Genomic DNA, 25,308 nt, shown 5'->3' on the forward strand with positions numbered 1-25,308 from the left:
GCTTCTTTATATAGGATTAAAAAAGGGCTGGCCTTGGACAACAGAGAGAGCCAAGAGGACTTCCTTTGTTAGGCCTCATTTCCACAGAGCCACAAACAAGCTTTCCATGTCTCAAACCGTGGTCCATAAGGAAACAGAAGCCATCACGAGTGGCTGAACATCAATGATGCCTCGGAGGTGGTAGGGGCGAAGCACAACAGCTGCCCTCCCCTCCACTGAGCAAGCAAAGCTTCTCCAGCGTGCTTTGAAACATCTGGGGTGGGGTAAGAAGAGGGCACTGGTCAAGGTATGGGAATCTATTCACCGCCAGCAGTACCAGGAGCCACATTTATAAAAGGAGAACCGCTGAACTACAAGTTCCAGAAGAGAGAGTCTTCAGAGAAAACGTCAGTCCTGGACGAAGGTGCCCCACAACACATGGGTCATCTCACAAGGCCAGCAGACTTGATGCAGAGCCTATGACATGTCAGCAATGCCACTGGCAGTATCACAATACTGAAGAATAGTTGGGCACATGCCAAGACCTAATTAAAAAAAACTCCTCAGACCTATGTACAGGTTGGTCACATGACAGAGTTGCCTGTGAAAAGCTGGAACAGATTCATTCACGTCATTGAAAGAATAGTAGTGCTGGACATAGTCACGTCATGACATTCTCTAAAGGGCTGAATCAGTCATTTATCAGTTTTGCATTTTAAAAGTAGCAACAGAGTTGGTGTACAGTCAGACACGTCCCAAGAACCCCCATTCACCGACTGACTCCACGTCTCACTACTGATTCACATGATGAACATAAAGAAAATGAAAAACCGAACAGGGGAATTTGTAGTTAGCACATTCACCCACAGGATCCCTGTTGGCATGGTACTGGTGGATAAAGCAAGTTTATGGTCACTCAATTTAATGCTACTCATTTTATCAACCAAGGAAAAATAGAACATTGAGTGAACCCCCTAAATATGAACATCTGGCCTTATGGTCACAAGCAGTTGCCTGAAGTGTATCCATCAGTCCACTGAGTCTCTGTCCCAAGCGTAATGCAAGACTTTTGACAGATTAAAATGTCCGTAACCTCAATTATTTTACTCCTTCAGGGAAACAAGGTTGAGTAGATAAATGGTGGATCGAGAAATTTTATGTTACTTGACTTGCAAGTCTTGTGGCAGTTTGATCATATATTCAAGACCTCCTGATGTGAACACACGTTGACAACATGTCTGCTACAGTTAGCAGATCATCCAGTATGTCCCACAGACTGTATGAAACTTCATTAAAATGTCACTAACAAAAAAAGCAAAAAGTGTCAGCATTTCCGCAGCAATAGTCCTCCAGAAAAGCTTTGCTATGAAAAGTAAATGTACATTTTTAGCAGTAGAATTCATTTCCACCACCCTCCCATGTACATCACTGATAAGGAGTGTGTTATGATATCAGTTAGTCCACATGCACAGTTAAGATGAATAAGACAGTTAAAACTCAAATCATGCACATTTTTTCTAGTAGAATCGAACCAGACAAGATCATACATGTTAAACGTAACTACAAGGAGGAGTGACCATATCAGCAATATATAAAGAGGATAGCCTTGAAAAAGTAAAACTTGAAAGTGCTACGGCGACAGAGAACCTGTCAAGTTCCCTTGGCTGCTTCTCACGGAGCTGCTCCACCGACTTTTGGTTTAGTGGCTAAAGCATCTCTGATGTACTAAAAACACTTGGCTTTGAAGCTTTTCGACTAGTGTACCCTGGGCTAGTAAAGTGCTTCTCAGTACATAGATCAACAATTTCAGGGCACGGCAGGAGGACGCATACTTGGACATGGTCTCTGCAGACAGGTCTCCAGGATCCCGCACTTTTGTTTCACCTGAGACAGAAAAAACAAACACACTATTGTAGATCATAATAATACTCAGTATATATAAACATATTTCTACTATCTTTTATACTTGAGTATCCCAACATGTAATACTCCCACACGTATGAAAATCAAAGAATAAGCAGTAGACTTCCTTACTCAGGGAGTTTCTTAGACTAGGGCCATATATTTTAATTAAACCACTGAAATATCACAAATACATTATTTGGCCTAAACAACAATCAACACTTAAACAGCTCTTACTTAAGTTGTGGTTAAGCAGTTCAAATGGCAGGTGTTACTATCATTCAATCTAATATTCAATTTATTATCCTGGAAATATGAAATGCTAGGTAAGCTACATGGGGATGCAAACTCATCACCTGCATTTCACATGGAGTTGACAAAAATTAGCACTTAACACACTAAGGCTAAGATATCTTGTTTAATCTTCAGTGCTCTTCTCAACATGTTTACCAAATCTACCTTCAGCTTGAGTCACAATGACAGATGCTTCTACAACCATATCGGATGCTCAAAGAAGAGGCCTGAGATTTCAGCTGGAGTTTAAATATCACACACTTACACTGCTTTCTCCACCTGAAACAGGTTACAGATGATTGTAAATGCATCTTTAACACTATTGATCATGCACAAGTAAGAAGAAAGAAGGGGAGGCTGGAAGTCCTTGCATGGAAAACAAGACTGAAGAAATATGAAGTTTTCAAACATTTGCCTCAAACTGCAAAATGAATTTCGGGCTTGGATGAGATCAAAGTCTGAGCTTGTTTAATGGAATGAACACTACTTCAATTGTTGAGAAAAGTTCTTATAACAGGATCCAATTTGGGAATTACCAAAGGAAGTAGCAGCAACTGGAGGTCTACATTTTTCAAGAATATGCTATTCGTGTTGTGCAATTTACATAGAGCAGTGAACTAAATAAGACACTGCCTAGCATGACTATTATGTTGGGACACTCACAACAGCAAACAGTTCTCATAGAAATGGGACTGGTTCACAATTGCGATTGTAGTCAGAAGGAAACACAGAATCACCCTTAAATCACCTGTCAATGTCCAAAGGTGCTATGATCCTCAGAATATGCTTCACTTGTCCCAGCTTGTTAGACTCTCTAAACAAGGAAGGCATTTAGCAGTATTACCTGCAAATATCTTTACCCTAGGCCCTTGCTGACAGAGGTTATATCCTAAAAAACAAAACAAACTCTATATTTGAAACCAGTACCCCGCTCTATTGGAGTCTCGTAAATGGTCTCTCAAATGGGCTTAGCATTATGTTTCATGTACAGGTTAGTTTATTATTATTCTTGAAATCATCATGAATGACTTGCCACGGCAATGTCAGCACCAACTGCAATGTTCTGTATTTCAGGATATCTGATCACAAGGCCTGACCAGGTATCCTGCTGATTTAGTAGCCTTTGGTTTATTGTTCTGCATATTTCTTAATCTGCCCATGACCTGGTCACTTCTTTAGCTGATTGAAGACTGGTGATTTGAAGTCCAGGAGCCAGGTTCACATGGGTGAGCCCCACTAATGTAGCTTTACATCACCCAGTATCAAAAAGACACAGGGTCATTAGATTGGCAGGCAAATCCTTGATGGGGCCAGTTTATTGTAGTAGTTAAAGTGCTGATGACTTCAGCCATGTTTTTTCACTTCGGAATTGTTGCCTTTGCTAATGAAAGCAAAGGACAGACGAGGAGTATCTGGAGGAGTTGACCGCCTTAGCACTTTATTCTGTGCTGAAGGAATTAGTCCTAAGTCAGTCACACTGATGTAATGCAAATTTGTTATACTAAAGCACCTCATTTAATAAACCATAGGGCAAGATTGCAAGACATTTCATACAGCAGGTGGCAAATCTTGCAAAACATATCTGAGAAGAACCATTCTGACTAATGTCTCAACAATTAACCCAGCTCTCTAGAGCAATGCTTCCAATGTTGACAAGTTGATGAGTTGCAGACTCCACAGGTAAAGACCCCAGAAAGACACAAGCTTGACCTCCCCAGACAGTCAATGCTGTAATAAAGCCAGCACAGAAGCAGGTCAGCGAGGAAAATCAGCCTGATACGTGGATTCAGGAGTCTTCAATGTGTGGGGAATCAAGAGACATGATTTTACACTGGGTTCAGGCTCATTGCAGGCGAGTAATAACGCAAGCTGTTCACAATGCCTTTTGTGTGCTATTCTCATATCCACAGCCACTGTTGTTCAATCAGCCAATGTTACTGAGTTTTGTGCCTCAGTCACCAACGCTCCTGGAAGCAGTACCCACATACCTCTTGACCTTCAGTGACAGACCTCACTCATGCAAACTACACCCCAGTCCCTCATGTGGTGCTTGCCCCAACCCCTTTCCCGTCTCGTCATCTTTCCACATACTTCAGTACCTCATTCACCAAGTGCCTTGTTTACGGCTCCCATCGTTCAGTCCACTAGGCCCTTTTGTGTTGTGTCTCGGCCGCCCCCCCCCATTCCTCAAACCTCGTGTTCCAGTACTCCATCCCTATTGTGCCCCGATTTCCTCCCTCTTGTGCATCAGTTTGCCTGCTCCCGTTGTACCAATTTCTTCCACAACATGCCTCCCTTGTACCATGTTTACCCCATCACTCTTGTGCCTTTGATTCATTCCAATCACCATTAGACCTTGAGGTCCTAGCTTATGCCTCTATCTGTCTTGAGTCTCATTGCACTCTCCCCTTCTACAGCACTGGATCTTTTACAGATGCACATGCTTGAATTATTCCCAGATGTGAGACTGGGCAACTTCGGTACTCACAATACAACAATCTAAATTTGAGACAAATGGGAAAACATTTAGAGATCACCAGTAGCCTGCTCACATAATTATATAGCCCAAAGTCTAGCCAATCAGGGCCCACAGTTCCAACACTCCTCAGAGGCCACAACTGCCAGTTTTTCGTATGTTTTTGTATCAGGCAACAGAGAATCTTCTGAGCTCTGGTTTGCTATCCTCCTCGATTTTTGGCCGAAACTCCACATACCATGGACAGGTATGTTTTCTTCTTCCTTTGAAAGAATTGGAAGTACATTTTATATATCTTCTGAGTGGAACCAAGGGGAACCTTCACATTCAAGGGTCTTTTCAAGCTATGCGAGATACCTGGGGCGAGGAAGGTTTATACCTACTACCATCATGCAAAATCTATTTTATCCTGCATAAATCTAGCCATAAATCAAAGACTTGGAACAAAGGTGCGACTTTCAGCACCAAAACCCTACAGGATATAAAGTATGGGGCTACGTCTCTAATGCTGAATCATCAGGGTCCTTTTTTTGTTTTTTTTTTAGAAACGTGCTTGAAAGTCCAAAAGCACAAACAGGAAGGCATGCAGCAGAGGACTCAATCACTGGTACTACCTCAGAGCCATGTAAAAATCCCACAAAAGGCTGTTTATGGCATACTTTGAAGCAACAAACTTCTGGCCATGGTGAGGTCACACCAATTAGCTCAAGAGCCTCAGCATCTAAGAAATTGTCAGAAATCGCCACAAAAGCATGCCTCCGCTGAGCAGGAATATAGTATATACACTGTCACCTGTGTAACCATCAACAAAGACATTGTTGATGACACCAGGAGTTAAGCCCCCCCCCCCCCACCAACCAATCGCTAACGAGTAAGTCTTCACCCATGGGGGAGCAAGAACACCCAGTCATCAACGAAGCATCCTTTGTGATCTTTACTGTTAGAAACAGCTCCATCGTCAATGAAATCATCATTCTAAAGGTGCATCCATCGACGATGTTTCAACTGATGACCAAGGTCTCGCCATCACCAAAATTCAAATATCTGTTGCAAGAAAGTGGATTATTGGTAAGAGCAGGTAAGTACCTACACTTAGCAATAGGCCACTAACCTCCACTTAGGTCCAGCTAGGTCTCAATAAATTAAACCCAGCTCAATCCTTGGTAGCTTGGCAACGAGCAACAAGGCTTAATTTAGGAGACTAGTGTGTAAAGCATTAAAAAAAAAAAAAAAACACTGAACAGTAAATAAGTAAAACACAAAACAGAATACAAATCCAACACCACTCTATATAAATATAGAGTATATTTGTATCTTTAAAATCACACCAAAACAAATAAAATCGGATAAGGGGAACCAGAGGTATGACTTTTTAAAGAATTAGTGTTTTTTAGCACCTAGAAACAAAAGCGCCAATCTGGTCATCTGGTCGCACCCTGACCTCGTCAAAGTAAAAGTTTAAGGCTGATCGCGATGGAGCACTGCTCGGCTACAGCAAGCGGAAGGCCTCGGTCAAAAGTTTACCTTCGGACTTAGTCGTTTTCTTGAAGATTTTCTTCAGCGAGACGAAGTCGCCAGTCCGATCCGACCTCCATGGAGCCCTTCCTTGAATACTCATCACGGGAGCCTTCGGTGAAGATTTCTCCGTTCGGACATAGACGATTTTTCAAGATGAAAATCCTTCGACCGGGCCGAACTTGAATCTTGATCCCAACTCCCTGGAGCCCTCTTTGGATACACTGCTCGGGAAGGTCCCGGTCAACTTTCTACATTCGGACGTAGTCACTTTTTCTGAGATTTTCTTCAGCGGACGATCCTGCAAGTCAGGCCGGGTTGCGGTTGAGGCAAGCAGGCTAGAGTTGCCGTGGCGGGTCGGGTCCCTTCTTGGAGCTTTTTCCAAAACGTTCTTCAATTTTCTCCAAACTTCTGGATCTTCTTCCAGAAGATCTTTTAAGGTTCTTTTAGAGTCCACAGCTCACCCCAAGGCTCCAGAAACGGAGTGGCTCTTTGAGGGTGCGGATTACAACTCGCAGAATGCACCTGGCTGAAACACCCACTGGACAGTGGTCAGCTGGTCAATTTCTTCAGGATTTGATGCAGGGGACTCTGGTTAGCTATTTTTCACATGAAGCAAACCGGGAGTCCCTCCTGGAACTAGTTGAAGCCAAGCCAAAGTCCTTATTGTGGTGGAGCCCAAGTGTGCAGCTGGTGCAGTCCTTCAGAGTGCAGTGTCCCGGTGCAGGTAAGGGGTCCAACAGGGCAGTCCTTCTCCTGGTGTTCTTCCTTGTAGGGATCTGAGGTGCGGGTGCAGCTCTGCCATATTTATCCTTGCTTCTGGGTGAAAAACAGGGGTCCTGGCTCTTCAATCAGATGCAGGGTCCTTCCCCCTGTGATGACCACTTCCTAGGAAGTGTGGCAAAAATAAATCCCAGGGAGCAACAGTCTTCAAAAATCCATCATGGCTGAAACTGATTTTTGGAGGTTACATCTGGCTGAGCCCACCCACTGGTGTGGCTAAAATCCTAAACACACCCCTCTCCTGCCCTCCTGCCTAATCTAATCAAAAGGGCACCTAATTGTCTGGGGTTGCAGGACGTAAGGGAGGTGCTGGGTTGCTCCAAATGTTCTTCCCTGCCTTTGAAGACCAGTTTGGCAGCACTCCCTCCTCCTGCTTCCCCATCTGCTGAAGTAGTTCTCCTCCCCCAGGCACATCCTTTGTGTTCAGCCCAGGCCACTTCACACCTCATCAATGCAGCCTGGCCAGGCTGTCGGAGGCTGGCCAATCAAAGAAGGGCACTACAGAGCTAAAGTTGGCAACTTTTTAGGTAGAGTTTAAAACTCTTTACCTGAACTAGTTATATTAAATTCAACAATTGTAATTTGTCTGATTTATTATAAACAATTAATTTGATACCAACCCTGGAGGTATTTGACACATAAGGGGACCTTGTTAATTAAAATAAAATCTCCCTGTTTTTTTTGTTGTTTTTTTTTACCTATGGAGGCCATTCACTACAGTGAGGGGAAAACAAATTTGGCTGTTTTACTTCACCAGGGCTTATAAAACTATTTTTATAAGGTCCCTGCCTGTAGTTAAATGGCACCCAACCCTAGGGGCACATAGGGCACACCTTGGGGGTGACATATGTAAAAATAAGGTAGTTTAAGACTTTGGAAGTACTTTTAATTCCAAATTCGAATTTACATGTAACTTTAATTTAAAAGCAGCCAGCAAGGCAGGCCTGCCTTTAAAATGACACTGGGCACCTCAGCAGTGGCACCACCTATGCAGTGGCACCAGTGGCACCACCTATACTGGGGTCCCTAAACCTACATGCCCTACCATATACTAGGGACTTATAGGTAGGTTGACATAGCCAATTATAATTCGTCTAATTTGCATACTCGTTTTACACACAGCACAGGCCCTGGGACTGGCTAGCAGTACGCAGGGCACCATCAGAGTCAGGAAAACACCAGCAAAAAGTGAAAATGGAGGCAAAATGTTACGGGGCCGCTGCAATCAGCCTTGTTTTCTCACATCTGTTGACGGATAAACCACCACAGCCGACGAAGACAACAACCCAGCCTACATCTAAAGTGGCTACAACTTCTGTGGTAATTACACTCATAACAGTGACAGCCCCACTGGCTTTTTCAGTGAGGTCTGACTCACCTGCTCACACCCCTACAGTAACCTCTGCATTACCAGAGACACAGATTACCTCCACACCACTTCTGTTGCAGATGGTGTCTCTTTTTAAATATATTATAAAAGCATCTCTATAGGCAGCTGGTATCCCCATAATTAGAGAGATCTTGGCCTAACTTGGGCTGTCACAGCTGGTCACGATCACCACTCACGTGGCAAGACATACTTTCAACAGTATCTTTTCTAATGACCCCCAGTTGTCATTTCTGCCTGTGCTTCCTCTTAGCTGGACAGATTATTTGGCAGTCTCCTAACAAACTTCCTCCTTCCCATGTGAGGGATAGTCCTTTCCACTCCAAGACCCGCAGGAGGAATTGGAAGGGGGTATCAGCTGAATCTTTGTGACTGCCCTGGGTAGCATTCCATTTGTTGTTCAGAAGGACGTGGACAAGGGGGCGGAGGATCACTTTATCTGGCTTTATGAGGCAGTGGATTAGGTAGCTCCCACACATGAAGTCGACCTAAGGAGAAAAGTACCCTTGGCCCCCCTGGTTTGCAGACAGACGGAGGGTGCTCAGGCAGGCCTGCCGCTGCCAGGAACATATCTTTAGAAAGAATTACAGGGTGCAGGAAAGGTCTGCTTATAAGACTGTGATCAGAGAACATAAGAGCTCTTACAGAAGAAAAATCTAAAGACTGCACCAACTTAATTGATGCTACTAAGTCTTCTAAAAAATATTCTTTAAAATGTTAAGCACCTATCCACACCCCTGGTCCCCACGGTAGCCGCAGGCTCACAAGACCTATGCAATCAGCTTGTGGAGCTCTTTCAATCAAAAATTGTTAAAAGGTATGAGTTTGAAGCATTAATACCAGTAGAAGAGAGTTTGTTGCCCTTATGCAGAGAGCGGCAGTCAGAGACCCTCATCTCCGGCTCTCTACTTGAACCTTGTGCTCCTAAAATCATCCAAATGGTGGCTTGTTTGTTAGTGCAACCCCTTTTGTCCATAGTGAATGAAGCAGTCTCTTTCGGAAGCTGCCCCCTGTTTTGGAAATAGTGAAGCCTCTTCTCAAGAAGCATAACCTGGACCCTAACAACCTTAAAAACTTCTGACCTATCGCTCTACTTTCAGTTCCTGCTAAGATCTGGGAAGAACATCTCAATAGCCACTTGATGAGGTATGGGGAAGAGCAGAGCTAGTTGGATATGTCAGTGTGGGTTCCAGAAATATAACAGAACCGAAACAGCAATGGTGTTGGCCACAGAGAGTGTTAGGAGGCTTGTGGATGCGGGGCAGGGCGTGACACTGAATCTGTTGGATCTGTTCGTGGCCTTTGACACCATTTGCCCCCATCTCTTGTGGTTGACCGCCTACATGAATTGGTGTTTCAGGCAGGGCTTTAAAACTATTGTCTTCTTTTCTTAAGGACGGATCCCAGAGGGTGACAGTGAACCAATTCTATCGGACCCACTCTCTCTGCCACGTGGGGCGCCGCAGGACTCCTCTTTAAGCTGGACACTTTTTAACTTAAATGCTTCCCCGCTTAAGATTATACATTCTTTTGGGTTATAGGTGGTTTCTTATGCCAATGAAGCCCAGCTCATCAAATCAGTTACAAAAGATATGAACCTACAGAGGCCAATTTGTTTTTAATAAATTTTTTAAATTAGGTTTTATATGGCAATAAAATACAAACAAGCAGTGCAGCATAATCACGGGGCCAGGTAGGGGCCTTATATCATTCTAGCAGTACATGAAGCATTTGTAAATTGGAAATCAAAGAGGCATTGGTTTAAGCAAAAATAACACATTGACAAATTCATTAATCACAGATGTAGGTGGTCATAAGATCCCACAGGGGCTCCTCCCCCATCCTCTAAATGACTGCCACGGGGACCAAATTTTTTCCCATTTGCATGGGCAACCTCTACCCAGTTATACAGTTTTTTTCTGCAAGCATGTACCAGTCCATTTTGTTTTCCCAATCTGCCACTGCTGGTGTATCCCGCGCACCCCACATACTTTGGCCATGGCCAAACCTAATGATGGACAGGGGATCATCCCCTCATATGTATAGGAGACATGCTTTGGCTAAGTCAGGGATCTCTACACGGAGGACCTCCCCCGTTAGCACCTCCAGGGCCAGCTAGTAGGGCAGGATCTCAGAGCAGGATCATAGTGCATGAAAGAATGTGGCCTGCCCCCCACATCCCCGGAGACAAAGATCGGTGAGGCTTCGGCCCATAGCATGTGTGGCTGTATGGTATTAGTAGGCTCAATGTAATATACAAAGCTGAATGAGTCGAAATCATACTGTAACAGCAATCTCTCTAAAGGCCCCCGTTGGTTCTTCCCACTCACCTTTCATGAACTCTCCCACCTCAGTTTCCCATTTGGTCCTCAAGCTAGTGAGGGTGTCTGGCGAGTTATTAATGAGTTTCTAGTAGATGAGCGAGGTGGTTCCTTTAGGTAGCGATTCTGTGAGGATGCTGTTCTCGAGGAGCGAGGAGTTCTAAATCACTGTAGGGCAGGGAATGTGTGTCAGTAACGCATGGTGCGGTTGGATGCATCTAAAAAAACTCTGTGGGTGCTAGTTTGTATTGTTTTCATGTTTAGCCGGCTGAACATGAAATCACCCTTTCATACGTTGCCAAGCGTCGATACGCCACAGAGGTTCCATTTTGTGAATAGCCATAGTTTTCCCACCTCCTCCAGGGTATCAAGCCCACCTCCTTCAGGGTATCACTGGACCATAAAGGTGGTGTCACTCCTGTCAATTTTCCTTTCCACCCCAAAAAGGCAGTAACTACCTTCCAGGCTCACGTCACTGTCAGTGTCTGAGATTGGAGTGAGTTAAAGGTGGCCGATTTGTAAAGCATCCCCGGGACAGCCTCTCTAGCCTGAATGTAGGGTCATCCCAAACACCCAACTGTTGACCACTGCTAGTTGTGTGGCCCATTAGTACTTTCTAATATTTGTCAGGCCAATCGACCCCCCCTCACCCCCCAAGTCATACACTCCACGTGTGAGTTTTTGAAGGGCTACGCAGGGTGGGCCTGAGTCCCAGAGAAAGAGGCAGAACAGAGGTTCCGTCTTTCAGACAAGTTCCTCAGGAACACAGTAAGGGGTGTTTTGGGGCACATACAGCATCCTGGGTGATATCATCCTAAACATCCCGCTCTACCCAGCAGGGAGGGTGTCATCTTTCTCCAATGGTGAACATCCAAGGCAAAGCAATCAAGTATAGAGGTCAGGTTTTTCTGATAGAAGAGGTGTGGATCCTTTGTGAGTTAAATTTAAATCCCAAGGTATTTACAGCCCTCACTAGACATGGGCATTATGTTGGGCAGGGTGGGTGCAGGACCCGTGACTAAATGCATGAGGGAGTTGTTTCAGTTGATAGTTTAGCCCAAGTCCTGTCCAAAGATCCAGAGGATCTGGGTCAGCCTGGAGATAGATGTTGGGGAAAGGGGGGGGAGAGATGGTTTTGGGACGGGGAAATCAGTGATATAGAATAAGATATCATCTGCGTATAGCCCGTATCAAGGGATCTTGCTGGACCCAGGGTGCCAGGGCAAATATTAACAGGGAAAGCAGGCAGCCCTGTCTCGTTCCCCTGCGCAGAACAAACATATTGGACAGCGTCCCATTCACCTTAACTTCAGCCATGGGGTCTCTACATAATTGATGCAGCCAGTCCACAAACTTAGGTCCAATACCCTTTCTTTTGAGCCCGCCAAACATATAGTTCTACTCTAAGGTGTCAAAGGCTATCCAGGCGTCCTTGGACAGCACCATAGTGGACACTGTCTTGTCCCTAGATCGAGCCAAAAGCCCAAATAGTTGTTGGATATTAAGCATTGTCCCTCTGTTTGGAATGAAGCCAGTTTGGTGCAGATGTACAAGGGAGGTGATCATATGACAAAAGCGACAGAGGAGTGGATCACTTTCAAGATCCTCACCCACGCACACAAAGCCCTCCACAACACCAGACCAGCCTACCTAAACCAGCGACTCAACTTCCACATACCCCACAGGGCCCTACGATCAGCCCAGCTCTCTCTCGCAGAAGTACCCCGCATCAGGAAAACCAGAACAGGAGAACGCTCCTTCTCCTACCTCGCAGCTACCGCCTGGAACGCCCTACCCATCCACATCAGACAAACCACTTCCCTCCCCAGTTTCACAAAGGAACTAAAGACATGGCTTTTCTAAACCACCTCACCGGTATACGCTACACTCTCCCTCCTCCCTCCCCCCCCCACCACATTCACTCCCAACAGCGCGTCAAGACCCTAATGGGTGAATAGCTGTGCTTTAAAAAACACAGATTGATTGACTGATTGATTGCCAAAAGGTTTAGTCTCTACGCTGAGGAGGGAGATGGGCCGGTAGGAGCTACATTTATCTGGAGGTTTCACTGCCCTATGGAGCACCACTACCGTGGCGTGTTGCTGGTCCTAAGGGAGTTGCCCCACGGACTTAGCTTCCAACCACATCTTCAATATGAGGGGTTCTCATTTGCTGCCTAATTGTTTGTAAAGCTTGATGGGACACCATTCAGGACCATCGCCTTAACTGACTTGAGGAAGCTCAGTGCTAGGCCTATCTTGGGTGGATGTATGCCGTTTTCAAGGAGCTGACAATGTTCCTCTGCGAGTTTGAGGAGTGTTATGCTGGCTAGGAACCCTTTAATGTCAGAGGGAGTGCAGTGAGTTTTGATGGAGTATAGATGTTGTAATAATCAGCAAATGTCTTGGCTAGTCCCTCTGGGTCTGCGGTCATCCCCCACCTCTCAGTGGTGAGTTGTGAAACCCAGCTACGGGCTCGGCCACGTTTTTCCAGCCAAGCCAGCAGCTTGCTCGCTCATAGTCATAGAGGTGTCTTTGGGTTAGATTGTGGCGCGCTTCTGCACGGTCTTCGGCTAAGTCCCTGTATTTTTTCTGCTTAAGCATGAGGGAGTGCGCTATTCAGACACTCCCCCCCCCCCCCTCCAAACCTTGCTCTAGGGCCATTATCTCAGCCTCTAGGGCCTCAAGTTTCTCTTGTCGCTCTTCCCCCTACCCCACCCCACCCCACCCCCTGCAATCAAGCAGTATGCCTTGTCTTGGATCACTGTTTTGCATGCTTTACAGAATGTTAACTATGAGCTGACCGATCCTTCACTTGTTTCAAAATAGGACGTCGTAGCCTGTTCGCGTTTATGTGACAGTGTTTTGTCCCTGAGGTGCCATGCGCTAATGGCTCTAGGTCCCTCAGGTTTGGTGAATTGACCCCCTAGCTCTAGCCATACAGGCGAGCGATCCGATATTCCCCTAGCTAGGTGGCGGACATCAGCGACTCGAGTCATGTTTCTGGTCTGAATGAAAATGTGGTCCAGTCTAGAGAGGCTGTGGTGTGCCCCGAACAGGAAGGGGTATTGGCGCTGTAATGGGTGGCGGAGTTGCCAATATCAGCCAACCCCAGCACAGTGACAAAGGAGGCCAGAGTGGGGTCCCAGCAGGTGAACTGGGATAGAGAGTGCTTCTCCATGTCTTCCGACATAATGGGATTAAGTCCCCACCCATGAGTAGGATACCTTTGGGTAATTTTAGTATGAGATCCCCCCCAAACTTGGAAGAGCAAGTCGGTGGTGGCCAGGTGGGATATAAATCGAACATAGGTTGATGGGGAGCCCCTCCCAAATACCCAGCCAAGTATTTTCCCTGGCGGTCAGTCAAGGTCTCGTGTGGGATAAACAGGTCTGTGTTTTAGTAGGATTCCCACCCCTCTAAAGTCGGTAGCATAGCCTGTGTGTTCAATCATCGAATATCCGCATCTCGACATGGCTTTGTAGGAATTCCCCAAAAAGTGGGTCTCCTGTAGAACTACAATGTCAGGGCTGTGTCGTTTAAGGTATTGAAGTACCATTCTCCGCTTAATCCTGTTGCCCAACCTATTTACATTTCACAATAGGATTTTAAGTTGGGTGCAAGGGTCATGTGTCATTGCAGTATTTGGCATGTTCCTGGAGTGTGTCAACCGGAGGACTCCCTGGCCCCATGTGGCACAACTGTCATGGTACTGCATCTAATTTCAATCACTGCATGACAGCAGCAGCTGGGTGGATGGGAAGGAACTACCGGACGCTCAATGAGGAAAGGATTGAGGTACTGCTCTTTGGAACACAAACCTCCATTTGGAACAATGGCTGGCGACCTGAGACTCTAGGTACTTCTCCTATGCCTACAGAGAAGGCTAAGAACCTAGGGGTGATGCTGTACTGTAAGCTCTCTCTAGATCTTCAGGCCAACCGCATTGTGCCAACATGTTTCTGGCTGATCACCGTTGAGGAAAGTTTCCTTTCATTCCTCTCTTGGCATGGAAATAAGTGGCCCTGGCATTAGTTATGTCAAGAGTTGACTACTATAATGCCCTTTATTTGGATACCAACAACAGCACCCAAGCCAAGCTGCAGTTAGTGCAGAATGCATTGGCCAAGCCTACCTTGGACATTCCTAAAAGGTAGTCAGTGGCCAAGGGACTACATGACCTTCATTGTCTCCCAACAAGAAAACACATTATGTTCAAGGCTGTAAGTATAGTGCATAAAGCTCTCTGCCAGACCTGCCTGGCAGGAATTAAGGCAATGTTTCACAGTTCTACCCCGGGAAACATTTCGGTTCAGCCCACCTTAATCTTGTGACAGTGCCCAGATTTCAGAAGAGGAAATAGGGAGGTAGAGCTTTCTCAGTCGCAGCAGCAAGACTGTGGAACTCGCTGCCAAGTCACCTGGCCGGTATCAGATTACACTCTCCCTGCAGAAAAGCCCTAAAGACCTGGCTTTTCACGCTACAGGGTATCCCCCAGCTACTGTTGGTTTTAATCCACCCTGGCAGAATCACACCACTGAGAATAAAGCACTTGACACCTTCAGGCATTTGCTGCGCTTTATAAACCCCCTCAAATCAAATCTATCCGAATCCCTCCATAGCCACTAGCCAAAATCCTGGATAATTCCTCTTCAGACTCTTTACACAAGAAGGATTTTCTGATTTCGGGGGTCGGGTGTAAAATTTGTACAGATGACAACATGCTATCAGAGACAGCTTCCTACACTGAAGGACCCCATGTCAGAGACATTTATTTTGTGTCAGAAAACTCAGATGAGAAAGAAGAGTCATATGGCTCACAGGAGCCATATTATAGTTGTCCTCGGGCACTAGAAAACAAACCTACTTATAATTCACAATTGGTTTAGGTTTCAATGGACTTCTTAAACTTACTGAAGGTAATAGAGGACGTCTACAGTAGACTGCCCTTGGCACAACCATTTTCTTCCTCTGGCACTCCCATCAGATTTGACTTTGTGACCAATGACAACATGGTAGCACCAATACATACCACACTGAGAACACAGCATCAAATGCCCATTACAGATACTGGTCCCCAGTTGGTGGTGATCAGTAGGAAAGTGACGAGCACTCAGATTGACACAGTAATACCTGTCAAAAAAAATAAATTGATCCTGAGTGGGAGTACTATGTCCCATAAGAGCAGCCACCTCCAGAACAAGTCCCAAGGGACTCTCTGCCAGATGAAGTATACGACTGCCACATGCTGGTTGAAAGGGTGGCTCTGAAGTTTAATATGCCAATGACCACTTTCGAAAATAAGTATTTTTGATTGACATCAAAGACAAACTCACAAAGACAGTCAGGGTAATTTTAATCCTGGATTACATATAGGAAGAGAAACTTTTCCGCGTGTGAAACTATGCAATAGGATCCACAGTGACTACAAGGCAGGTGAAAAAACACAATGTACCATCCAGGGTGTCTGCTGTACCAAGTCAAAAACAACTCTAATTTCGGCAGCAGTGGAGACACACATTGTGTGGTTCTCACAGAAAAAGAAAAAAATTAGATGAAGTGGGGAAGAAACTAAGGGCCTCATTATGAACTTGGCCGATGGGATGTGTAGGAAGTTGGCTCTGTATATATTATTTCAAAGTAAGAAATAGTGTGCACAGAGTCCAAGGGTTCCCCTTAGAGGTAAGATAGTGGCAAAAGTAGATAATTCTAATGCTCTATTTTGTGGTAGTGTGGTCGAGCAGTAGGCTTATCAGAGGGTAGTGTTAAGCATGTGTTGTACACACACAGGCAATAAATGAGGAGCACACACTCAAAGACTTACTCCAGGCCAATAGGTTTTTATATTGAAAAATATGTTTTCTTAGTTTATTTCAAGAACCACAGGTTCAAGGTTTACAGTTAATACTTTAAATGTAAGGTACTTCACTTAGATACTTTAGGAACTTTGAATGAAAACAATATCATGTACAGTCTTTGTAAAAATGGCAATAAGCTATTTTCAAAGTGGACACAGTGCAAAAATCAACAGTTCCTGGGGAGGTAAGTAAAGGTTAGATTAGGAGGTAAGTAAAACACTTACAAGTCTCAGTCCTGGGCCATATGCAGCCCACCGTAGGGGGTTCAAAGCAACCCCAAAGTTACCACACCAGCAGCTCAGGGCTGGTCAGGTGCAGAGGTCAAAGAGGTGCCCAAAACACATAGGTGCCTATGGAGAACAGGGGTGCTCCGGTTCCAGTATGCCAGCAGGTAAGTAACTGTGTCCTGGGGGGGCAGACCAGGGGAGTTTTGTAGAGCACTGGAGGGGGGAGGGGGGGGGGGGGAAGGGGGTGACACAAGTAGGTACACAAAACACACCCTCAGAGGCACAGGGGCCGCCGGGAGCAGTGTGCAAAGCAGGCGTCTGGTTTTGTATAGGTTGCAATGGAGGGACCCGGGGGTCACTCTAGCGGTGCAGGCAGGCACAGTGGGGGGCTTCTTGGGACAGCCACCATCTGGGCAAGCAGGGGGTCACCTGGGGGGTCACTCCTGCATCAAAGTACGGTTCCTTCAGGTCCTGGGGGCTGCGGGTGCAATGTTGGTTCCAGGTGTCGGGTCCCTTGTTACAGGCAGTCGCGGTCAGGGGGAGCCTCTGGATTCTCTCTGCAGGCGCGCTGTGGGGGCTCAGGGGTGGGTCCTCTCTGGTTACTCACGGACTCGCAGTCGCCGGGGAGACCTCCCTTAGGTGTTGGTTTTCTGCAGGTTGAGCTGGGGGCGTCGGGTGCAGAGTGTAGAGTCTCACGCTTCCAGCGGGAAACAGGAAGTCCTTGGAAGTTGCTTCTTTGTTGCAAAGAAGAAGCTGGTTTTGAACAGGGCCACTGTTCACAGGAGTTTCTTGGTCCTGTAGTCCAGGGCAGTCCTCTGAGGCTTTAGAGCTCGCTGGTCCCTGTTGGATGCGTCGCTGGAGCAGGTTTTCGAAGTTGGAGACAGGCCGGTAGGGCTGGGGACAAAGCAGTTGTTGTCTTCCTCCTTCTCTGCAGGCTTGTAGGTCAGCAGTCCTTCTTCTTTCTTCAGGTTGCAGGAATCTGATTTCCTGGGTTCCTGGGTGCCCCTAAATACTGAATGTAGGGGTGTGTTTAGGTCTGGGGGGGGCAGTAGCCAATGGCTACTGTCCTGGAGGGTGGCTACACCCTCTTTGTGCCTCCTCCCTGAGGGGAGGGAGGCACATCCCTAATCCTATTGGGGGAATCCTCCAAAATCAAGATGGAGGATTTCTAAAGGCAGGGGTCACCTCAGCTCAGGGCACCTTAGGGGCTGTCCTGACTAGTGGGTGACTCCTCCTTGTTTTTCTCATTATCCCCCCTGGACTTGCCGCCAAAGGTGGGGGCTGTATCCAGGGGGACGGGCATCACCACTAGCTGGAGTGCCCTGGGACACTGTAACACGAAGCCTGAGCCTTTGAGGCTCACTGCTAGGTGTTACAGTTCCTGCAGGGGGGGGGAGGTGTTAAGCCCCTCCACCAGAGCAGGCTTTTGTTTCTGTCCTCAGAGAGCACAAAGGCTCTCACCCCAGGGGGTCAGAAACTTGTCTCTCAGCAGCAGGCTGGCTCAGAACAGTCAGTCCTGCACTGAAGGATTGGGTAAAATACAGGGGACATCTCTAAGATGCCTTCTGTGTGCATTTTTTAATAAATCCAACACTGGCATCAGTGTGGGTTTATTATTCTTAGAAGTTTGATGCCACACTTCCCAGTATTCAGTGTAGCCATTATGGAGCTGTGGAGTCCCAGACAATATACTTAATATGGCCACAACTGTACTTCCAATGTCTAAGAATAGACTTAGACATTGTAGGGGCATATTGCTCATGCAGCTATGCCCTCACCTGTGGTATAGTGCACCCTACCCTTAGGGCTGTAAGGCCTGCTAGAGGGGTGACTTACCTATGCCACTGGCAGTATTTTGTGTGCATGGCATCCTGAGGGGGATGCAATGTTGACTTTGCCTTTTTCTTCCCACCAACGCACACAATCTGCACTGGCAGTGTGCATGTGTTAGGTGAGGGGTCCCTTGGGGTGGCACAACTTATGCTGCAGCCCCTAGGGACCTTCCCTGGTCACAGGGCCCTTGGTACCACTGGTACCTTTTACAAGGGACTTATCTGTGTGCCAGGGGTGTGCCAATTGTGGAATCAATGGTACATTTTAGGTGAAAGAACACTGGTGCTGGGGCCTGGTTAGCAGGGTCCCAGCACACTTCTCAGTCAAGTCAGCATCAGTATCAGGCAAAAAGTGGGGGGTAACTGCAACAGGGAGCCATTTCCTTACAGGATGCTACTCCACAAACATGAGGGATATTGTGCCCGCTGTTTTCCAAGTTCCATAGGATATAATGGAACTCATAATATGGCAGACGGGATGTCCGTCACGGTTGTGACGGGATATCCCATCTGCCAGGGTCATAGTCAGGTCTCATGTGTGTTTGCACCAACAGCTGTCACATTTGCCAACTTGAAAGCCACCCTGTCACATTATGACAGACAGATGTGATACGATATGCTGGCATGATAATCTTCCTCATATGGTGTATCCCAGGCAAGGGGATGTTCTTAGCTCGGTTTTGTCTGATCATAATTTAATGTTTGCTAATTCAAGTGTCAATGATATGGAAGATTTGGGAGTTACCCCACATTTATAGGTAGAGGCTCTGCAACAGTTATAGACTATACTCTTATATTTCTGCGCATCTTACTATGTTAAAAGCTTTGGAGAATCAGCATGGTGACCATAATTCTCTATATCTCACCATAAAGCATTGACAAGAGGGGGAAGTTCTGAATAAGGAGGACCCATCGAACCAGTTTACAAAAACAACTGATGAAGGCCATAGGTTGAAATGGAATATGTTTATCATAGATACTTTTTTAATGATTTACCTACCATCTGCAGTCATGAAATTGATTAAATGTTCAGTGGCTCATCAAAAGATGTTGAAAGCAACAAAGAAAATCCCCAGAACCACATCTGAAGTTGATAGCTGTCGAAAAATGTTTGTTAGCTATTACTGAACGGAAATATGAAATTAAAAAACAGAAGCATGGGACAAACTTTTACATGCTAACACGTTATCATACAGCATGAGGTTCTGGGGAATAGTCAATCATTCGCTTGCTCCCGGAAATGACTGAGATGCACTAGATTGTCATACTGCTTCAGATAACTAGATACAACACTTAGAGAGGGTTTGTGGCCCAGATTCCAACGAGGAGTAAATTGTGAACAAGGAGAGTTTAAAAAAAAGCCCAATATAGAATTTCCGGTATTAGCAGTAACTGAGGTAATTATATATTTATCTAATAATAATAAGGCACCAGGCCCAGATGGGGTACCTGCTGATTTATATAAATCTGACCCTTCATATTGGGCAAATATATTAACATTTTCAATGTGGTAGGCAAAGTGGGTATTCCAGCATCACGGTCTAGATCTGTGATTGTACCAGTTTTTTTTTTTTAAACGGCAGAGGGATGACCTGCGATGCTATAGGCCTATCTTGCTTATTGACTGTGGTCAAGGTTCTGGGACCGGTCATCCTTTCTACATGAACCACTTGGATGGAAAATATTAACAAAATGTGTGACATACAATATATCAGTGGTGTGGACCCCCACTTTATCATTACCGGAATCCGGAGAGCCCCCATTAAGTCATTATTGAAAGCTGGGGACCTAATCTGTTATTATTATTTACATTTTCTTAGGAATCGCGGACCCCCTGAGAAGGCTTCGCGGACCCCAAGGGTCCCTGGGCCACAGGTTGGGAACCACTGCAATATAGCATTAGAGCAGCCCAGAGTACCCTGCATTAGTGTTTAAATCTAAAGATAATAGGGAAATATATAGTTGCAAAGAGTGGTTCACTCCATATGGCACTTAGGGATCTTACACTGGTTTCTGAGTGAGTTAACAGAAATAAACTATGATCAATCCTTCTTAACATGGGAGTTGACAGACATTTTACATGAATTACATAAAGAGCTACCAGCCTTGGTAAGGTATGATTTAGATGGGAGATATACCACATCTTTAACAGTTCAGTGTGGGTGACACAAGGGTGTATTTAAGCTTCACTTCTCTTTACCCTGTATATCAACAATCTGGGTACAACATTGTGTGCAACACGCAAAGACATCCTACAGGTGGGAACCCATCTCATTCACTCATGGCACTACTGTATGCAAACGATGCAGTGTTAATAGTGAGAACTGTCTGCTTGCAGCAGCTCCTCAAATCCTTTGTTGCTTTTAAGAATAGTTTGGATTTAAGCACCAACTATAATAAATCACATACACTGGTTATGGGACCTACGGACACTGGACAGAGAAGGTGTGTTATTGAGAAGACTGAGATCTCCAGGGTGAAAAACTGCCCTTATCTTGGTGTCTTGTTTGATGAAAGGGTCATGGGCGCCAGTAGAGGCAGATAAAAGAAATTCAATGGCGAGGGTGGTTGACTTTGCCTCAAGACTGGGTGCAAAATCAATTGAAGCTCTGATTAAAATCTATCAAGCCAAATGTATTTCAATGACAAGTTATGGCATTGACTTTTGGGGATACAAAGATACCCCAGAGCTACAAATATTATTTTTTAAAAATAGGTTCATGAGGCATTTATTAGCAGTACCACACTATACCCCTTCTTTAACTGTTCACGAAGAATTAGAGGTAGGATATATGTCAGATCAGCTTGCCATGAATGCGCTGCTATGTTGGATTTTGGATTGGTCAAACACAACGATGGGGTAAATCAGACCTTACTGAGGGACTGTATGAATTTAGATATGGGTGGAAGTATTCCATAGTTAGGGTACATTAAAGTCCTTATCCACAGAACTAGAACGTCCAGTGCTGTTTATGTCTCTTGATTAAATTGTTTGTGCCGACTTAAAATGGGTTAAAACAGAGCGAAATTAGTGTATTCTGTGAGCCCTCTGTACAGGACTATGTTACACTGAAATCATGTATGAAAACTGAATCATACCGCACAGTGGTTACAAAGTCCCACCACCGTTTTTTACTAACTAGATTTAGATCAAATTTATTGCATTGCCTTTTGGCTGAGCCATGTGGTTGTAATAAAGTTGAAGATCTAGCGCCATGAAGCTGTGATTGCTTCTCACCCCAGGACACCATGCACTTTATAATGTTCTGTGGGAACTAAAGAGTTCTATGACAAAGGTATACTTTACCCCTCTAGAGAGAGAGAAAAATTCACTAGAGTGAAACCAGCATTGATATTTTCCTTTTTCCCCTCCAAATGTAACCTAATAAATTCATATGTTTTATGGGGCTCTATTTTTAACTGGGGTTGTTAGACAAAGAAATGCACCAAGAACATGGGCAACGAGTCTTATCAGGAATGAATTTAATTCCTCTTTGTTTAATAATGCATGATGATTCTATAACATTGGTTTTTAGCTACTAAAGTGTGTTGATTTTAACTGGCGCTTGTTTTATTTTAACTTATGATGAATCTGGATTGATATCTTTAATTTATGATTGTTTACTTGGAAATATCTGCCTCACTAAGTTTGATTGAAGTCAAAATGTGTCCTTTGTGAATTTTATGGTTTTAAGGAAATGAATAAAAAATAGTAAAGAAGGAAAGAACATTACCAATTCAATGTGTTTCCATTTGGCTTCAAGTTGGCAACAGTGGCCACTTATCTACGTCATGAAGGGGTAAGAGTGTACCCATACCTCGACGACTAGTTAATCAAGATATCATCGTTGCATCAAACATTTAGATCAGCTGCCTAAATCTGCAATCTTCTAAACTGGTTGAGCTCCATACTCAAAATGCCAGTAGAAGAGATATTTGTAGCAGAAGACATATGTGCTGTACCCATCAATAGAAAGAGGAGGAAAAACTGATTTAGGAGATAAGTGCAAACATTTAGATCACAGTCCAGAAGCCGTTCTTCTAGCTATTCTGTTTTCCTGCAATCCACATATACCACAATGAAGGCTCAGAATTAGGACACCGCAGAGAAGGGCTAGACATGCAGTGCAAACAAGGGACTGGCCTATGTGATGACTATATACGGATCACCGAAAGGGTCAAACCGGCCATGGCTTGGGTGGAATTCTTTTGAAAGCAAATATGATGGACAGGGCCTTTACAAAATCAAACTGCAACTTCATCTAAAAACAAATACTTCAATGAAAAGCTGGGGAGCACACATACAGGACCTGTCAGCAAGACGACTAGCGGCCAGGTTTGCCTTAAAAATGTTCCTGCCTCGAAAAGAAAACAATGACATCAAGATTTCAACAGACAATACGGTAACTCTATGTGTGTTTTGGAAGCAAGCCAGAACAAAGTCCGAACAGTTATCGCAAGAAGGTCAGCAACCGTGGCACTGGGGTCTATGTTGCAACATCAATCGGATAGCAGAACATGCCCTGGGCTTGCACAAGAAAAACAGCAGGTTCCTCGAGCAGATGATACATGGAGTGCCAAAAGTGGAAATTAGACACCAAAAATCTACAAAGTGTTTTCCGAAGATGAGGCAAAGCTACACAAGCAGATGGTGGCGTCCCAGCCTACAGAGGATACAGTTTGAGTGCCTGGTTTGGGAAATTCATACACACTTTTCCTCCAATACCACTCATACCAAGGGCCTTTCAGAGGATGAAGTGAGAGCTGTGCACCATAATATTGGTCGCCGTCACTCGGGCCAGACAATTCTGGAATACAAATCTTTAAGACTTCTCAATTTCGACTTCAATACAATTCAAGAAAGGCCTGTTTGTTATAGCAAGAACATAGATAATTTGCTCTATCATGTCCCTGCACCCGACTGCCACAGGCTTAGAATTTGGGTTATTGAACATACTGCCTAGATGCAGAAAGATCCTGCAAATAGCCCGATGTTCTTTCTCAGGTAAGTTTTAATTTTTTGAAGTTTAAGAGGTTTTGTATTTTGGCATTCGTAAGTCCTCATGAGATACTATCTTTTCTGCTGAGCCTGGCAGAATCTGGCTTGAGATACTCCTCTATTAAAGTGCACATGGCTGCCACTTTTAGGTATTTAAGACACTGTCTGCACCGTCTTTGTTCTACAACAAGGCGGTGAAGGAATTAATGCTACTTCCGTTTCATATGCATGTCCTCTAGTAAGAAGCCTGCTGGTGTGGGAACTAAACACAATACTAGGTTGACTGATTAGGGAAGCGTGTGAACCAATACATAAAGCTTCCCTACAGAGGGTGTCATAAAAGACTGGTTTCTTTTAAGCCATAAGTTCAGCAAGGATTGTTGGAGAGATTCAAGCCATCTAAGTGAAACAACATACATAACATCTGATCAAAATACAGTGGCATTGTCTACCAATACAAATTTATTCCAAAGGTTCCAACTTTCTTTCATCTTAATGAGACGATTTACTTGCCAGCTTTCTTCCCGCAACCTTCAACAGCTTCTAAAAGATTTCTACATTCACTAGACATCAAGATGTTTAAACATCTACACTGATAGGACAAAAGAATTGAAAAAGACCAACCAATCATTTGCTTCATATGGTAACTCGAATAAAGGCTGGCCTTTGTCCAAACAGGGCATGTCATAATGGATCACGTAATGCATCTCATACTGCCACGTCAAAGCTGGCCGACCTTTACAACACAAGGACATTCAGCAAGAGACATGTCGACAACAGCTGCACTCTTTGCTGGGTGGCCCTTACTGGACATTTTTAAAGCAGCAACTTGGTCTTTGACCCACACTTTCGTAAGACACAACTCTCTAGTTCTCCAGTTGTCTGCTGAAATAGCAGTGAGGGTTATGCTATGCATCCTTTTTCATTAAGGTAAGCCTCATTTTCGACATGTGCCGAAGGACCCCTCCTGCCCCGACTAATCCCTGTGCCTGCTTACCTGTGTGCAACATTATACTGACGTTATTGATGATTCCAATATTGATGTTCTTGCTTTGCTGCTTTCTCCTTGCCATTGACTACATGATGTGTATATTACTGCATGCATTTCACCATGTGCACTGTGCATGTGACTGCACTATTACAGTCCTTCGTGATGAGAAGGATACTACCCAACACATTGCTAATAAAAATAAATAAATAAAAGTGAGAAGCCTCATTTCCACCTTTTCAAATAAAGTACTGTGTTTTGGTAATCCTAATTCAAGCATATGAATAGATGAAAGATCCAGTGATTCATCCTCCATGTACCACGCTCCCATCTCACCTATTCCGGAAATTACCTTCCCACCACACCCACTGCCAGATTTCAGCACACCAATCCCCCGGACGCTTATTCCCATCCTGTTTTTTTCAGACCAGATACCCATGTGTCATGTCTTGGTCCCCATTCCTGTTGTACCCCAGTTTCTCCTGTGCCTAAGTCCCCCTTTTTCTCCTGGGCCTCACCCATCCAATTCCAACCAACCTAAAAAAGAGAATGACTAGGGATGCAGTACATTTTTTGTCCACTTTCATCCTTTACACTGAAAATAGAGTGGGAGGTGACACCGCTCAAGATGGATATGCTGTGCACCCTGCCATTCTACTACTGATTTCATTTCAGAGTTTCAGTGGAAGTGTGAGGGTTTTATCAGTACGCTTCAAATTTCCACTGGAATCCAAAAGTGTAAGTGGCA

At 44.9% G+C, this 25,308-nt stretch overlaps 1 protein-coding gene across 1 annotated transcript in view; it reads right to left on the reverse strand.

Moving 5' to 3' along the window:
* Nucleotides 1-25,308, reverse strand: part of PPME1 (protein phosphatase methylesterase 1) — a 124,271-nt gene that overhangs the window by 80,474 nt on the left and 18,489 nt on the right. The window contains exon 5 of the mRNA XM_069203823.1: nucleotides 1,812-1,863. Coding sequence (XP_069059924.1) covers nucleotides 1,812-1,863 — 52 coding nt within the window. The remainder of the gene's footprint in view (nucleotides 1-1,811; nucleotides 1,864-25,308) is intronic.

The sequence above is a fragment of the Pleurodeles waltl genome, chromosome 8 (assembly GCF_031143425.1).
Source record: "Pleurodeles waltl isolate 20211129_DDA chromosome 8, aPleWal1.hap1.20221129, whole genome shotgun sequence".
In the NCBI taxonomy this organism is placed as follows: Eukaryota; Metazoa; Chordata; class Amphibia; order Caudata; family Salamandridae; genus Pleurodeles; species Pleurodeles waltl.